The sequence below is a fragment of the Sylvia atricapilla genome, chromosome 2, assembly GCF_009819655.1.
Source record: "Sylvia atricapilla isolate bSylAtr1 chromosome 2, bSylAtr1.pri, whole genome shotgun sequence".
In the NCBI taxonomy this organism is placed as follows: Eukaryota; Metazoa; Chordata; class Aves; order Passeriformes; family Sylviidae; genus Sylvia; species Sylvia atricapilla.
Window position 1 is genome coordinate 48464071 of NC_089141.1, and position 15487 is coordinate 48479557.

General features: G+C 33.6%; 1 protein-coding gene across 1 annotated transcript in view; it reads left to right on the plus strand.

The window, feature by feature from the left end:
- The window catches only part of NBEA (neurobeachin), a 456143-nt gene that overhangs the window by 128344 nt on the left and 312312 nt on the right, over positions 1 to 15487 (plus strand). Inside the window, exons 14-22 of the mRNA XM_066313167.1 lie at positions 5753 to 5832; positions 6537 to 6599; positions 6708 to 6805; positions 8564 to 8656; positions 10019 to 10127; positions 12140 to 12221; positions 12438 to 12561; positions 12906 to 13098; positions 13356 to 14378. Of these exons, the coding sequence (XP_066169264.1) occupies positions 5753 to 5832; positions 6537 to 6599; positions 6708 to 6805; positions 8564 to 8656; positions 10019 to 10127; positions 12140 to 12221; positions 12438 to 12561; positions 12906 to 13098; positions 13356 to 14378 (1865 nt within the window). The remainder of the gene's footprint in view (positions 1 to 5752; positions 5833 to 6536; positions 6600 to 6707; positions 6806 to 8563; positions 8657 to 10018; positions 10128 to 12139; positions 12222 to 12437; positions 12562 to 12905; positions 13099 to 13355; positions 14379 to 15487) is intronic.

Genomic DNA, 15487 nt, shown 5'->3' on the forward strand with positions numbered 1-15487 from the left:
TGGCAGTTTGGCAACAAAAAGCAAAATTTCTAAGGTCTTCATACAGTTTGGGAAGGTGTTTTATAAACTGAGGCCATGCATATTTTCAAAAAACATGGTATGATCCACTATATCTGAATTTTCTCATTTGTCTTTAGATTTATAGATAAACTCAACTTTTTGAAAGTTTAATATCTTCTTTCTTCATTGCTTCTTATCCTCTTCCTTCTTCCCTGCAAGAAGGCCTTATGTAACTGAAACAACGACAAAGAAGCAGTAATTTATTTTCTGTCTGTAAGAGTGGCTTTTCTTGTGTTGGGTTGAAGAATGTCAGCTTATCAGAGAGGAGGATCAGTGACTTAGCAACAGATGTGCAAACCCAGCACTGCTATGGAGCTTTCTCCATGCAATTCAGCACTGGGGCTTTTTTTGCTATTATTTCACAGATAACTTCTGCTTCTGACTGATAGAACTGTAATAACTGTGGTGATTTGCAAGCAAATGACTGTGAAAATATAATAATTGTTGAGGTGATGGGTTGCTAAATTTAATTTCATATTAACTTCATTTCATAAAGGACTTTTTACAAAATCCACATTAGTTGCTAGCCACTGATAAAATTCCTGAAAATGTTTAATAATGGATTTAGTGGAAAATATTTAACAATGGATTCAACAAATATTTAATCACTTGGATATTACATCACTTTTCTTTACCAAATGTTTTTTTAACATTAAGTGCAGATCTGGCTGGTTCAGACGGCTTACAGTCGTAAAATATAGTACTAGAAGTTGCTGTAGTTATTACACTTAAGGCCTTTTAATTTTCAGCATCTCATAACTCCACCAATCCCAACAGCTCAAAAAAGGTAACACTTCCAGAATTTTGGCTCTGTGTTAATTTTATTAGCCTGTCTGCAGTCACTACTGCCAGAAAGTTTATAATTTGTTGAAATGTAGAATAATGTATGAAGGTTTTGTTAAAGTAAGAAAGTTGCAGTGTAAAAATACAGTTCTTTGAAACTGAAAGTTGCTGCGTTTTACATAGCATTTGATACCTCAGAATGGAAGAATAGGACCCATATTCTATAAACACTAATTTTCATGTTTGAAACAGAAAAAGTCATCATGTGAGTAAATTGCAGCTGAAATTCTAGGCTGACCTTACATGAAACTTTTCAGATCTGAGGAAGACTTTACTCATGCCAATTATAAACTTTGACTGCATGTGCTAAAGTACCTTCAGAAAATTTGCTGTCATATTAGGAAGTAAGCTTATTCATGCAGACATTTAAGAAGTGTGATGTTTTCTTGTCTTCTAGGCATGTCGTCTTTTATGTGGAGATACTGAAGCACTTTTTAATATTAGTAGTTTGATTTACTATTACTTGCAGAGAGTTACTCTTCTTCAGGGTTTTATTGCCCTCCCCTATCTTAGTAAAGCACAAAGTTGAGCGAGTTTTCTGCCTTGACAGTTTACTAGCCCTTATTTTAATGCCAAAGGAGCTCAATATTGAAGTTCCCCATTTGAAATGGCTGTTATCTTTTAAAAATTAGTTTTTCTTTTGCTTCTTCTAATAATCAGCTTATAAAATGGGAGGTGTAAACTTTTTTTTAATGGATTTTAATAAAAACTTTAGAAGGCTCAGATACTTATTTTAAATTTGGTTTTGTATCTTCTCCTTCGTTATTGGTTTCCTGTTTTATGCTGGTATTTCTTCTTAGATTCAGAAAACTGAATTCATATTTGTATTCCCATTTCCTTCTGAGGTACTGGAAACACTGTTTCAGAGTGTAGAAGTATCAACTTGGTCCATAATTATTTTCAGAAGGTTTTGCATTTTAGATGTAGATTCACACAGAGAAGACAAGTTGTCTGTTTAGAATTATGAGTTACACTTTTCTTCTGGTGTTACTTGTTTCAACTTTTTTTTTACGAAGAACCTAAAAAGTCAAACTAACTTCCAGAGAAAAGAATCTAAATTTTATTATTTATTTTTTTCACTTAGACTAAGGTTAGAGCTGTTATCTTGATTTACCACATGCATGCCTTTAATAGTTTGTTAAAGCATACAGAATAAAGATAATAGAATCACCCAACCATTGCAGTATGAACACACAACAAAGTAGGTAATGGAGTGAAAATTATTTTAAATATATAGCTTATTTCTGTGATTATTTTATATTGAGTTGGAAGGGACCCATCAGGATCATCAAGTCCTGTGCAGGACACCCCAAAAATAACAGCTGGTGCCTGAGAGTATTGTCCCAACTCTTGAAGTCAGACAGACTTGGTGCTGTGGCCACTTCCCTGAGGAGCCTGTGTTGTATGAGAGAAACGTGTATTTAAGTTCCCGACAACTGTGTGGGTCAGTTCGCTTCTGAGCTGAGTGGCCCAGCATTTCTCTCTCTTCTGGTGTTTCGTGTGTCCTTCATGCTCTAACTCTCAATGAGTACTACCTTTAGGAGTAGTATCACAGAATGCATGGTGGTTAAAGTACAGGTTACATCATGCTAAATAGTTTTCAAGAATGTTTTTCATGCCCAATATCTTCGAACATGGGCTGTGGAACTGGGAGTTAGAGAAATTGTTATGAGAAAGTAACTATAGTTTTTCTTTTTGTAGATAGAAAAAGTTCCACAGAGTTATTTCAGGAGATGGGTTTGAGTGGAACTCGGTTCTTGTTAGATTTACAGCAGAGAGGAAATCAGGTCCTCTGTGATCCACATATCATGTGATGTTATTTATGCGTGCGTGGAGATGAGATTCTGCTATCTGTATAATTTTTTTTTTAATTTAAGGAGTAGAAAAATCATGCTTTTTGCATGCTGAAAATGAATCAAAACAGACAAAAGAATGTTACATTTGATTGTTGCTAGTACTAATAACACAATTTTATTTTCCAAAGACAGAATTAGAAATCACTATTTTTGTTATTCAAACCTCCGAATCAGTTGTGGGATGTTTTTTGGGTTTGTTTTTTTTTTTTGGTTTGTTTTCTGTTTTGGTTTGGTTTTTTTCACAGCAATACTGATTGTCCTTAACTCTGTGGATATGTTTACTTATTTCCTCTTGTTTACTTCTGATTTATGCCCCTATAATTTCTCTATGTAGCAGGGATGAATTGTATGAAATTGTAATTTTTTTTCATTTATTTTTCTCTGGATAAAGCTGGCTAACTCTTATAATGAGTGTATATTTTAAAAAATCTGACGCAAATGCTGGACTCTGTGAAAAATACGTACATAAAGAAATCTAAAAGCAGGAAATGCTTTAATGACTCATCCTCGTGTGGGACAAGAGAAGCGTCCTTGCTCTTTGCCAGTTAAAAAGAATGTTACTGTTTTGTATTAGGGATCTGGTTGCTGTACCAGATCTTGAAAGGATTATCTTCATAGATGATCTAATTTGAGATTGGTTTTAGTCTTCAGCAGTGCTGACTATCAGTGTCCAAGTGATTGTGATACTGAATTGTCTATATGCAATGATGAGCACAAAGATTAATAGACAGTCAAAAAAACCTAAACCTACTTTGCAATGTTTGAGTTGAAAAACAGGACCTACTTGCCTTTTTTTGTCTCATTATGTGTGTGGATCATATACACATTTTTAAATTATAGGATAAATTACACCACTGTTTAGTCAATAATACATTTTTTAAAAAATAAATCTTCAACTAGGAATGAAGTCATTTAGTTAGTAATGAAGTAAAAAAAACTATGATGACTTAAAAAATTATAATGGAAAATCTAATTTAAGTAACTTTAGAACTTCCTATTTAATTCTATTCAGTCTGTGTCAGATGATCATTACATCATATTTCTGCAGTCCTTTCTTACATTCTTTGTAGCTATCTGGTAGTTACATAGCCTCTGGTTTCTCCAGCCTGTCTTATTTTTCCTTGAGAATCCTCTTTTAATTTTTTGAAACTAACAAAGTCTTTTAGGTAGCAGCTGTCCCCTTTTTCTGATTCTAGAGCAATGGAGCTTCATGACCCAACTAAAATGTAAGGAATAAATAGTACTAGAGGACTGAAGGGAAAATTAAACTTTACCTGCTTGGCATATAGCCTGCAAGCAACAGCTCCTTTGGTATCCTTTGCATGTTGAAGGACCCTTTTCAAGGTTGTTACACATCTACAGGGAAATGAGTGGGTATATGAAGAAGTGGTATAAAACTCATGTGTCTTTGAAGGGGTTCCCAGTTAAACTGGGATATCTTCTTTTTGATGTGTCCTTACAATTTCTGTTATAGAAATGTTTTACAGACCTCCCTATTGTCTGCATTCTGTTTCCATAATTACAGTCTTTCAGAAAAGACAAAATGTCAATTTTTTTCAGTCCTGGTTTTCAGATATTGTCTGATACTGAATCTCAATAAGGTGTGGGAGGGAAGAGGGTATACAAAGAAAGAAACTTCTGTGATGCAGTTGGGGAAATTGAATCCACATTTAAATTAGGGAGAAATATCTAAATTATATAAAAAATATAATATTTATGTATTTATTAGATAAAAATAGTTGGTTGATAGCAAGCACACCATTGCTAAAAATTCATGCAGTATTTAATTGCATCTAGTACCAAAAAAGGGAAAATCCAACTGACTTCTGTTTTTAGAGTGGAAAACAGATATTTCATGGTGCCACTAGAATTAATTAATGTAAATAGTCTTTCTTATCTCTTTTAAGCCTATCTGATAGACTTTTTTACTACAATACCCTTAGTATTCTTACAAGCAGTGGGTGGAGAGCTTGAAATTTACTTGCTTTTCTCTGAGGAGGATACAGTTCTCCTCTTTCCACTCCTAAACAGGAAAGAAAACTTGAACATATTAGCCATTCCTTTTGTTCCTGCTAGTGAAAGTTCCTGCTAGTTCCTTCAGTTTTGCCCTTGTTGCAAACTTGAATTACTGTATGTAAAGCAATGGCTTCACTTCAAAAAGCGTCACCAAATACAACCAGAAAATATCCATTAAAAAGTTGTATTCGTCTGGATTGGAAATAATAATGACATAGACTGTTTTTAAGTTTTGATCAGTGTAAGATTAAATGGCTGATGGAAATGGCTGCATTAAATGGCAGTATTTATTTTTACTGTATAAAATTTAAGACTGTCTATGCCATACATTGTCTGAAAAGCAGGAACTTAAAAGAATTTCCAGTTCAATTTCAATATTTATGAAAATAGAGAATGGAAAATATGAGAGAAACAGTTTCAAATTACTGTAGTTGTTTGAGCTCTGTCTTTTTTATATTTCTTTATTTATAATATATTTAATCAAGCACAATTGTTTTAAGTATTGTGGATTACTTTTTTTTCCTGGCTTAAATTGAGTGTTTTCTTTAGAAAATAGTTTCCTTTGGTTAAATGGCTTTAGTTTCTGCTACAGGTACTGGCTACCACTAGTATTTTTAAATCCTTTCTCTGTTGGTTTTCATTCATGGTATATAACATAGTAGTTTAGTCATTGCAAGTTTTTATCACATATTTCTGTCTATCTATTACTATCACCTTTTTAATATATTTTGTTTTCCTGTTTATTTTAAAAAACTACCTGTTTCTTTTAAAAAATACATGGATTTCTTTTTTTTTTTCTGAATGGAACATTACTTAAATATATTGTGTTGAAAAATGTGATTCTGAAAGGTTATAAATTATATCACTTGCAAATATGAACTTTTATATAAGACTAAATCTGTTGTAGGAACTGTGATTTCTTTAAGGATTAAAGGAATTAGTTTATATTTAAAAGTGCTATGTTTTGTTTCTTCCAGATGGTCCTCGGCCCTCCCAGAAAGAAATTATATCATTAAGGGCGTTTATGCTTCTGTTCTTGAAACAACTTATATTGAAGGTAAAATGGTCTATTCCAGAGTGAAAACATTGACATCTGTTATATACTTGTAATAGTATCTTTCATAGTAGAAAATTGGTAATATCTGGCCAGTATTGTGTCTTTTCCTGGCTAATTTAATGTTCCCTTCTAATCAACAGGGAAGCAGTAAATCCATACAAACTTTCTTATTAACCTCACCAAACTCTGCCATGTATATTTTTTAAATGTTTAGTATATTTATATACAATATATAAAATATGTTTTATTTAAATTAATTGTGATATTTTTAAAAATTAAAGTAGCAAATGAAAAAAATAATTGCATTTGTCAAGCTAGTTATTGCTTTGTCCTTCTTGTTGGTTCTTCCAGTGGTAGAAATTATGTAGGACTCTTTGTTTCAGCTGAATGCTGCTCTTTGAGGGATAATCTGTCATTTGAGACTACACTGAAAACCAGTATCTTCTGTTCTGCCTCACAAATTGAAGAAGTAGCAGTAATAGTTTGTAGTATCTGAGGGCCCACACTAAAATAATATGACCTCATACTGTTTTGAACTGTTAATGTGATAAAAAAAAAAAGGCAGTAGAATGATAGAGAGAATTTAGTCTTTTAGGTTCATATAAAAAAGCTATAGGATTATTTGACTAGGTCCAAGTTTTGCTTATCCAAACCTGAGGAATGGATTTTCCTAGAATAATGGCCCTTTTTTTTTTTTTCGTTAGGATCGAGGAGTGAAAGAAGATGAACTGCAGAGCATATTAAATTACTTATTAACAATGCATGAGGTACATTTCCGTAATTACCTACCTTTTATAGTAACTAATTGTACCAGCTCTGTGGGAAGCTTGTTGTTGAGGTTAGTTTGTAGAATAACGTTGGTGCTTGTCATACAGGATGAAAATATTCATGATGTGCTGCAGCTGCTAGTGGCACTAATGTCCGAACATCCAGCATCCATGATTCCTGCCTTTGATCAGAGAAACGGGATACGGTAAGACAGTGAAGTGAGAAAATACCTTAAAAGTAATTCTGGTATCATCATTCTCCAGTTTGCTTCTTTTTCCCATAAGTATCACACTTGCTGATATTTTAAGCTTCAATTTCAATAACTTAGGCTTTATTTTTTGACAAAATGAGTGATTTCAATATGTTGGGGAAAGAAAAGAATTTCCACTTAAGATTATCATTATGATATTTTGAAGTAACTGCACTCTTTTACTTACTTCTCAATCTCAAATAGAACATGCAAGTATGGTGCACCAAATAGCCATGTATCTATCTCAGAATAATTTTAAATATTCTTTCTTTGTAAGTTGAAAATTCTCTGAGGAGAAAAAGAGGAAAACAAGAAATCATGCTCTAGCATCTCAAATTCTGTCTGAAAAAGGTGGAATTAATGTTTTTATCTCTTTGGCTGCAAAATGAACAACTGATAATTCCCAAAGAAGTGTTATTTTTGGGGAGAGGGTTGATGCCTAATTTAGTAATATAATTTTTTTTCAAGGACTAATAATTTTTATTTTAATAATTTAATATTTGAGATTGAATTCTATTTTGTGCTGTTCTGAAAATACCACGGGATTTTAAAAGGCAAAAAAAAAACCCCACAACATCTACTACTTGATAGATTCAAGCTCCATTTTGCCAAAATGCTAAGATCTTTGTACAAAGATCTGTACTTAAAACCGTTGAATGACAATGCTCATTGAAGAGAAGACTCATTGTTAGGACTTTGCTTTCTGCCTGTAGTTTGTATTCAACCAGAATTCTATTCTTGTCATTTTTTGAAAAAGGTTAAGTCTCATCTGGAAGACTGGAGACATTGTTATGTAACATTCGTGGTACTAATATTAAAAGTCTTTGATGGTGCAGTCTTCATGCTTGAAAGTGTGTGGTGTAGAAGTAGGGTGAATTCACAGCATTACAACTTCTACACATTTAAAAAATGAAACAAAGCATCCCCCAAAGCCTTACAGAAAATTAGGGGTTCATTTGCCAAAGATGTCAGAGGACGAAAGCCCCAGTGGTCGTTTGGTAATAGCAGAAGGCATTTCAGAACAGGAAGATATTGTCTGAAAAAGCACTCTTTAGTGCAGAAAGACTAGAAAGAATGGCTATAAGCTGAAGCCAAGCTAATTCTAATGGGAAACTAAAACATAAATTTAAAAATTTGTTGCCAAACAGTGCAGGACAAATGCAATGTCTTCTGTTTCTTGGTGGCTTCAGATCAAGCTTGGTTTTCTTTTCTGAAAGACTGCATAATTTATGCTTAAACCTATAATATTAACTAAATATTTAATAATTAGATTAGTTAATATTTGAGGCACCTTTAAAAAAAAACAAAACAACGGTTTTAGAAACAGAGGGTGTAATGAAAGGAGATTTTCCCTACCATTTAGGCACTCCAGGATATGACCTTATATGTTCCAGTCTGCTTCTCTTGTCCTAAGCTACAACTGTTTTATTTGGCTGATCCAGAGAGAAGTATAGGATAAGATGTTACTTTCTGTTATAAAACATTGAACTGAACCAAAGTACACCGTGCCTCCAACCTCAAGAATTAATAATCAAACTTTTACACTGCACTTGATTCTTTCAGAACATCCTGTTTGTGTAAATTGTTGTTTTTATTTATTTATTTTGTAATAAATATCCTTGCTCAGTGAACTACAAGCTATATGTGTGATGCTTAGTAATACAACCTATATATATATGATGTTTGAGCTTGAATTTGTTTTTCTGTTTTTAGAGTAATTTATAAGTTATTGGCTTCCAAAAGTGAAAGTATATGGGTGCAAGCTTTGAAGGTCCTTGGATATTTTCTTAAACATTTGGGTCATAAGTAAGTGGCATTTTAAAATTTTTGTAGTGGTGTATTGAGGCTCACAGTTGGTCTTGTCTTTTTTATCATGACTACTGTATATTCTTTGTCAGTCTTTAGAAATTACTTCAAAGTATTGGGTTTTCTGATTAATAATTTGTACACTCTTAGCTTTATAAATCAGATTTTTTTCCAGTTTACTTGTTATTACTATGATGTTTGAAACAATACATTGGTTGTCTTTCAGGTATGTGGTATCCTGAAACTCAAGTCTTAAAACAAGGGAAAAACATTTTCCAGAAATACATTTTATAACTGTATATTGCATGTTCAGCTAAAGTTAACAGGAAACATATGAGTGTGATCTAAAATTTGCTTCTGGAATTATCAGTGTCATTGCAATAAAATTTTCAGGGCATCACATCTAAAAATAGTTTCAGAAGGATGGGAAAAATGAAATAGAATATATTTTATTGACATGGGAATGTTTCAGAAAGAAAAGCAGATACATCAAGCAAGTGGTGTTTAAAAAAGATGGTAAGGACATGTCTCTGTGCGAGAAATACTTGCATAGAAAATGTAGCAGCAAGAAATATTCCCTTTTAAAAAGACCTGATGTCACAAAATGGGTTTACTTAGTCTGCTCTTCCATATTATAGTGTCAAGAAAGCACTAAGAATCATGCAGTGCTGCATAGCCTGCCATTGCTCATTTTTCCCCTCTTACATGTGGTAAGATCCCTGCTGGGATTAGCCCAAAATGGCATTTTAGTGAGAGGCTGTGTATTATAAAAATTAACCGCATGCTTCACAAGAGACTTCTTCATATAAGCCTCATTTGAAAGGAAAGGAGATAGGAGTCCAGCCAGATTGTGGTATTGCTAGAAATGCTTTTCTGAGTAAGATCAATAAAGTATGGCTGTGTAATTGAGAGACAGTTAGCTGAGAATATGCTTCTAAATGGGATTTTTTCTTTGGGATCCCGCAAGTTGAATACTGTTCTGGGAATTAATAAAGCAAATTGATAGTCCACTCAAGAATCTCCAAGGACTTTTCAAACATTACTTAGTAAAAGTCATTCACATTGATAGGAGTTGGATTAAGTATGATATACCAGATGAAGATATGACTTGTCAGAAGACTGGTTGCATCCAAATAAATACATTTATTTAAAATATTTATCGCTTATCCAGAAAATCAAGTAGGAATCTATGTACTGGGATGCATCAGGCACAACATCAGCAGCCAGGCAAGGGAGGGGATTGTCCCACTCTGCTCTGCACTGGGGCAGCGTCACCTCCAGTCCTGTGTGCAGTTTTGGGTGCCACAATATAAGAACAACATTAAACTATCATGTGCCTAATGTTTTTTTTTTCTCTTACAGGAGAAAGGTTGAAATCATGCATACTCACAGTCTTTTCACACTTCTTGGAGAAAGGTTGATGCTGCACACAAATACAGTGACCGTTACAACATATAACACACTTTATGAGGTACAAATTGTTAAAGATTGTTGTTTCCACTGTAAAAAGCATGATTTAAAAATATCTGCTTTATAATATCCTGACTCTCAGAACTTTTGAGAAAAAATTTAGAAATTTTGAGCAAGTACTTCTTGGTTCACAAAGTATTTTGCCATGTTTTGGACGTTTTTATTAACAATGTCATAATTTTTACATAGGCTATATAAAACTTCCCAGTTCTGATGGAAGAAATCCTGTACTTAGGATGTTCGTCACTTTTCACAAACAAAGCATACCACATACAAACAAACCCACCACAACAGATACTGCAGACCTCGAATTGTTCATAATTCTCCATTGTTTGGAGAGTTTATTTCCATTGAAATGGAAAGTGCTGAAGTCATAGATGGCTCTCTTTTCCTTTTTCTTTTTCATATCTCTCATTTTAAGTTTAAACACTCTTGTGGAGTCCTGTTTTTTCTTTTTTAACTGTGCCAAATGATAACTAACACAGCCACTTTTATGTAGCAGATACTGCTTGAGGCAAATAAGTAGGACCCCTCAAAGCATGCAGCTGTTGTTCTACCAGGTTCTTGTAGAAGCTTCATTTTCAATGATGAGCAATTTTGTAAAAGCAAAATACTAAGAAAATCAAGTTGGTTGAAACCCGTGTCTTCATGCCTGCGTACATAAAGCTCATGTCCAATCTTCAATTATTACTAAAATGATGACTTAGAATAGAATCTCTTGCAATTTCTGGAAATTTTATGCACTTAAAAGATTTTTAGCAATGTTTTTTAGTCACAAATAGATTTAATAGCTAGATGCTCAGGGTAGGTTCCAGAAAGAAAAAAAGAGACTAGAGAAGTGCTTGGTTTTAAGGGTTCCAAGTCTGAGTAATGTAGAAAATTATTCTCCTATGACTGTAAAAACGTCATCATTTGCCAGTGACTTAGATCCAAATTCTTTTTTATTGCACATTACCTTTTATGATTTGTCCAGTTGAGCCTCAGAGTCTAGTTTCTACATTCAGTTTTCTGAGAGCTTCTGTGATTGGTATTCTCAGAAAATGCATTACTCATTGACAAAATCAAAGTCTTTGTGGAGTTCAGCATCCAGAGGCATTTACATTTGAGAAAATATCCAGAGGAAAGGAGAAAAAAAGGATTAAGTGCTGTAACTACAGAAGATTTGCTAAGAAACTGATGCTAAGGAGCAGATATTTTCAATATTCTCTCATATAAAGCAAGGACATATTTGCATTTATTTGAAATGTCAATATGTAAAGACCTATTCTAAGATACTGTTTTTATGACTGACATCAGCTCATTTTTCTAATGAGAGAGTTAAAGTTCTTTTTGAATAAATATTGCTAGTGAAATTACTCTATTTTGAAATGCATTTACTAAGAATTCTGTGTTGATGTCATTGAATTTTTTAGCTTGTTCTTAAAGATAAAGTTGCATACACACATCCAGTGACAGGTATCCCAGTGTGAAAGGTTTGCAGTGTTGTCTCAGTACAGATTAATTAGGTTGTCAAGTACAATTCAAGCAACAGGAGAAGGCTCTGTCTTCCTCATTACATGAAGTCCCAGGGTTATTCCTATGGAAAGCTATCTCTGACTCTTACTCTCAACTAGCTGGAGGAAGCCAAATCCTGTTTTAAGAATTATTTGTTTTGGTTTTGATGAAATGTATGGGAATAACTGTTGATGTATGTTGCTTGTGAAAGATATTTTGATCAGTGAATGTATAACAATATGAGAAATATGGATGGAATATCTTTGAAATACCATTATTCTATACTTAGGCAATGAACTCAAAGTTTAGCTAATCAGCTACAGTACAACCATGAAAATCTTTATCCCTGCATAGAGGAATTGCTTTATTCCATTCTTCAAGATTTAAAACATTTTACTTAATTTTTTACATGACATTGAATGGGACCATGGTAAATGTTCTTGACAAATGTTAAAATGAACAAAGAAATAATGTAGTGTTTGATTAAAATGGTGAAAGGAAGTTAATATTCTGCTTTAGATTTTGACAGAACAAGTATGCACCCAAGTTGTTCATAAACCTCATCCAGAGCCAGATTCGACAGTGAAAATTCAGAATCCAAGTAAGGACAATGTATTTATTATGTTTATTTGATAAATGTGTCACCTAGAGGCTGTGGGCTTTTTTGAAATGATGGTTCAGAAAGTGAGAACAATTCATTCATGTATCTTAGATACATATGGGTTTCAGTTACCTCTTACAATAATGGCTGTCAGCAACTATTTCTTTTTTTAAACATTGGTAAAGTGCTTTACATAACTCATTTATTCTTTCAAAGTGATTCTTAAGGTGGTGGCAACGCTGTTAAAAAACTCCACGCCAAGTGCAGAGCTGATGGAAGTTCGACGTTTGTTCCTATCTGATATGATAAAACTCTTTAGTAATAGCCGTGAAAACAGAAGGTATGTCAATACAAATAGTATTTTCTCCTCACTGATTTCTCGGTAATAGCAATTTGTTATACTCTATATAGAGTTTTATAGAGTAGAGTTTTGTAGAGTCTGTAATAAATATATTCAAAATAAATTTAGCACATTTATGATAACATTTCTTAGTTCAGTAATTACTACTGGATTATCCTCTATAGTATACTTTACGGGTTTTATTTTCATACTGAAGTATTTTTAAGTTTATTCCTAACACTGGATTGATGTTAAGAAATTATGTTCCTCCCATCTTAACCATTGTAATATCAAAATAAAGAAGCTTTGTTTGGATATATTTTGAACTAATTATTTCACTTTAGATGTTTACTTCAGTGTTCAGTGTGGCAGGACTGGATGTTTTCTCTGGGATACATTAATCCTAAGAACTCAGAAGAGCAGAAGATCACGGAGATGGTTTACAACATTTTCCGTATTCTCTTGTACCATGCAATAAAATATGAATGGGGAGGCTGGAGAGTGTGGGTGGATACTCTTTCTATAGCCCATTCCAAGGTAAGAAACAGCCCATAGATGTTTTGTGGTTTTTTTTTAATACTGGTAGCCCCCAAAGGTGGTAGTGATAGAGCAATATAAGATGTAAAGTGATTTAGTGCCATCTGGTGGCTCTCACTATTCATGTCAAGGTGGCTTTTTTTTTATTGTCAAACACTTTGTAAGCTGTACTTAATATGTTCCTAAAAATCTTGCTAGATTTTGGCCAGTTCATCTGGCATATATTCATCCATGTAATCTGTGCTTTTCTTCTTAAGGTCACATATGAAGCTCACAAGGAATATCTAGCAAAAATGTATGAAGAGTATCAGAGGCAAGAGGAAGAAAACATAAAAAAGGGGAAAAAGGGGAATGTGAGCACCATCTCAGGTCTTTCCTCTCAGACAACGGGAGCAAAAGGTGGAATGGAAATTCGAGAGATAGAAGATCTTTCACAAAGTCAAAGCCCAGAAAGTGAGACAGATTACCCTGTCAATACAGATACGAGGGACTTGCTCATGGCTACAAAGGTGTCAGATGATGTGCTTGGAACTGCTGAGAGACCTGGAGGAGGAGGAGTGCATGTGGAAGTTCATGACCTTTTAGTTGATATAAAAGCTGAAAAAGTAGAAGCTACTGAAGTAAAACTTGATGATATGGATTTGTCACCGGAGACACTGGGAACTGGAGAAAATGGTGCACTAGTAGAAGTGGAATCTCTTCTAGATAATGTATATAGTGCAGCTGTTGAGAAGCTCCAAAACAATGTTCATGGAAGTGTGGGTATTATTAAGAAGAATGAAGAAAAAGATAATGGTCCATTAATAACTCTGGCTGATGAGAAAGATGAACCTTCTACTAACAATACCTCATTTCTCTTTGATAAAATACCTAGCCAGGAGGAGAAACTCCTCCCTGAACTTTCAAGTAATCACATTGCCATTCCAAATGTGCAAGAGACACAGATGCATCTTGGTGTAAATGATGATTTGGGATTGCTTGCACATATGACAGGTAGTGTAGATATAACTTGTGCTTCAAGTATAATAGAGGACAAAGAGTTCAAGATTCACACCACTTCAGATGGAATGAATAGCATTTCTGAGAGAGAGTTGTCTTCATCATCTAAAGGATTGGAATATGCTGAAATGACTGCCACAACTCTCGAGACAGAGTCTTCTGGTAGCAAAACTGTACCTAATGTTGATGCAGGAAGTATAATATCAGATACAGAAAGATCTGATGATGGTAAGGAGGCAGGGAAGGAGATACGGAAGATCCAGACAACTACTACAACCCAGGTAAATTTCAAGTAGCCGTGTGTGTCTGATGTAATCACTGCTCATTGCTGAGAGGGAGATTAATAGTATGATACCTGAGAGCTATTTGAAGTATATTTCTTTAATTATATGAAAAAATGTACATCTTATAGGCCCATTTCCTTTGTAAATGCCATAATGTGAAATCTTGAATGACTGTACAGAAAATATATATTACAAATACTACTTAAATAACAGGGTTTTTTCCCACTAAAATCAATAATCAACTACAATGAAGTGGTTTAAATATGTGAACATTAATCTCTCTTTTAAATAATGTTCTTAAAAATAATTATCAACTGAGCAACCAGCAGGAATTTATCTTCCAATATCATCTTTGTGTGCTATGAACTCTAAGCTGTCCATGGTTAAATATTTTTCTTAAAATGAAGTTTTTTTTAAAAAAAGTAGTTGTTAAATAAAATATAAATGGAGAATTATTGTTTTCTTGAATAACGAGAAGTTTCATTTTAGCACTTTTACAGTGGAGCTGGTGGTTGGAGTTTCAATTGCTGTAGGTATGGTAACTGCCTCATTAGATTTGGTCTGCTTGAGACCACTGAAAATTACTTAAACACCAGTCACCTAAGTGGAGATACTTACATGTTTCATGGTTGTTTATGCAGTGGCAATGCACATCAAAGCCTGTTCTTGCAGATACAGTATTATTGCCTAGATAAAAGTTCCTCTGTTATGTTACGATTATGATACTATTGTTGTTGCTGGCATGAGGGTTACTTGCAGTTGTATCTGAAGGAGAATATATTTGACTGGATCTGCTAAGCTCAAATCTCTAAAAACAGGTCTACAATCACCTCTCTGCCATATCAGAAAGTAACTGTCTTTTATTCAAATGGACTGAAAAAAGCAAGCAAATTGTGCGGCAGAGATGGGAACTACTGCTAACTTCTAAGAACAGTTAATGCCTTTATTAATAATAGATCAAATATTGAAGAATATCAAATTCACTATTTCTTATGTTTCTAACTAGAAAAAGCACAAAATACAATTGAAAACACTATGCAGAAGATTCATGGGAAAAATTAAAATATTAGATAAGTCTAAGAAAAAAAGAAATTAATAATTTAGAG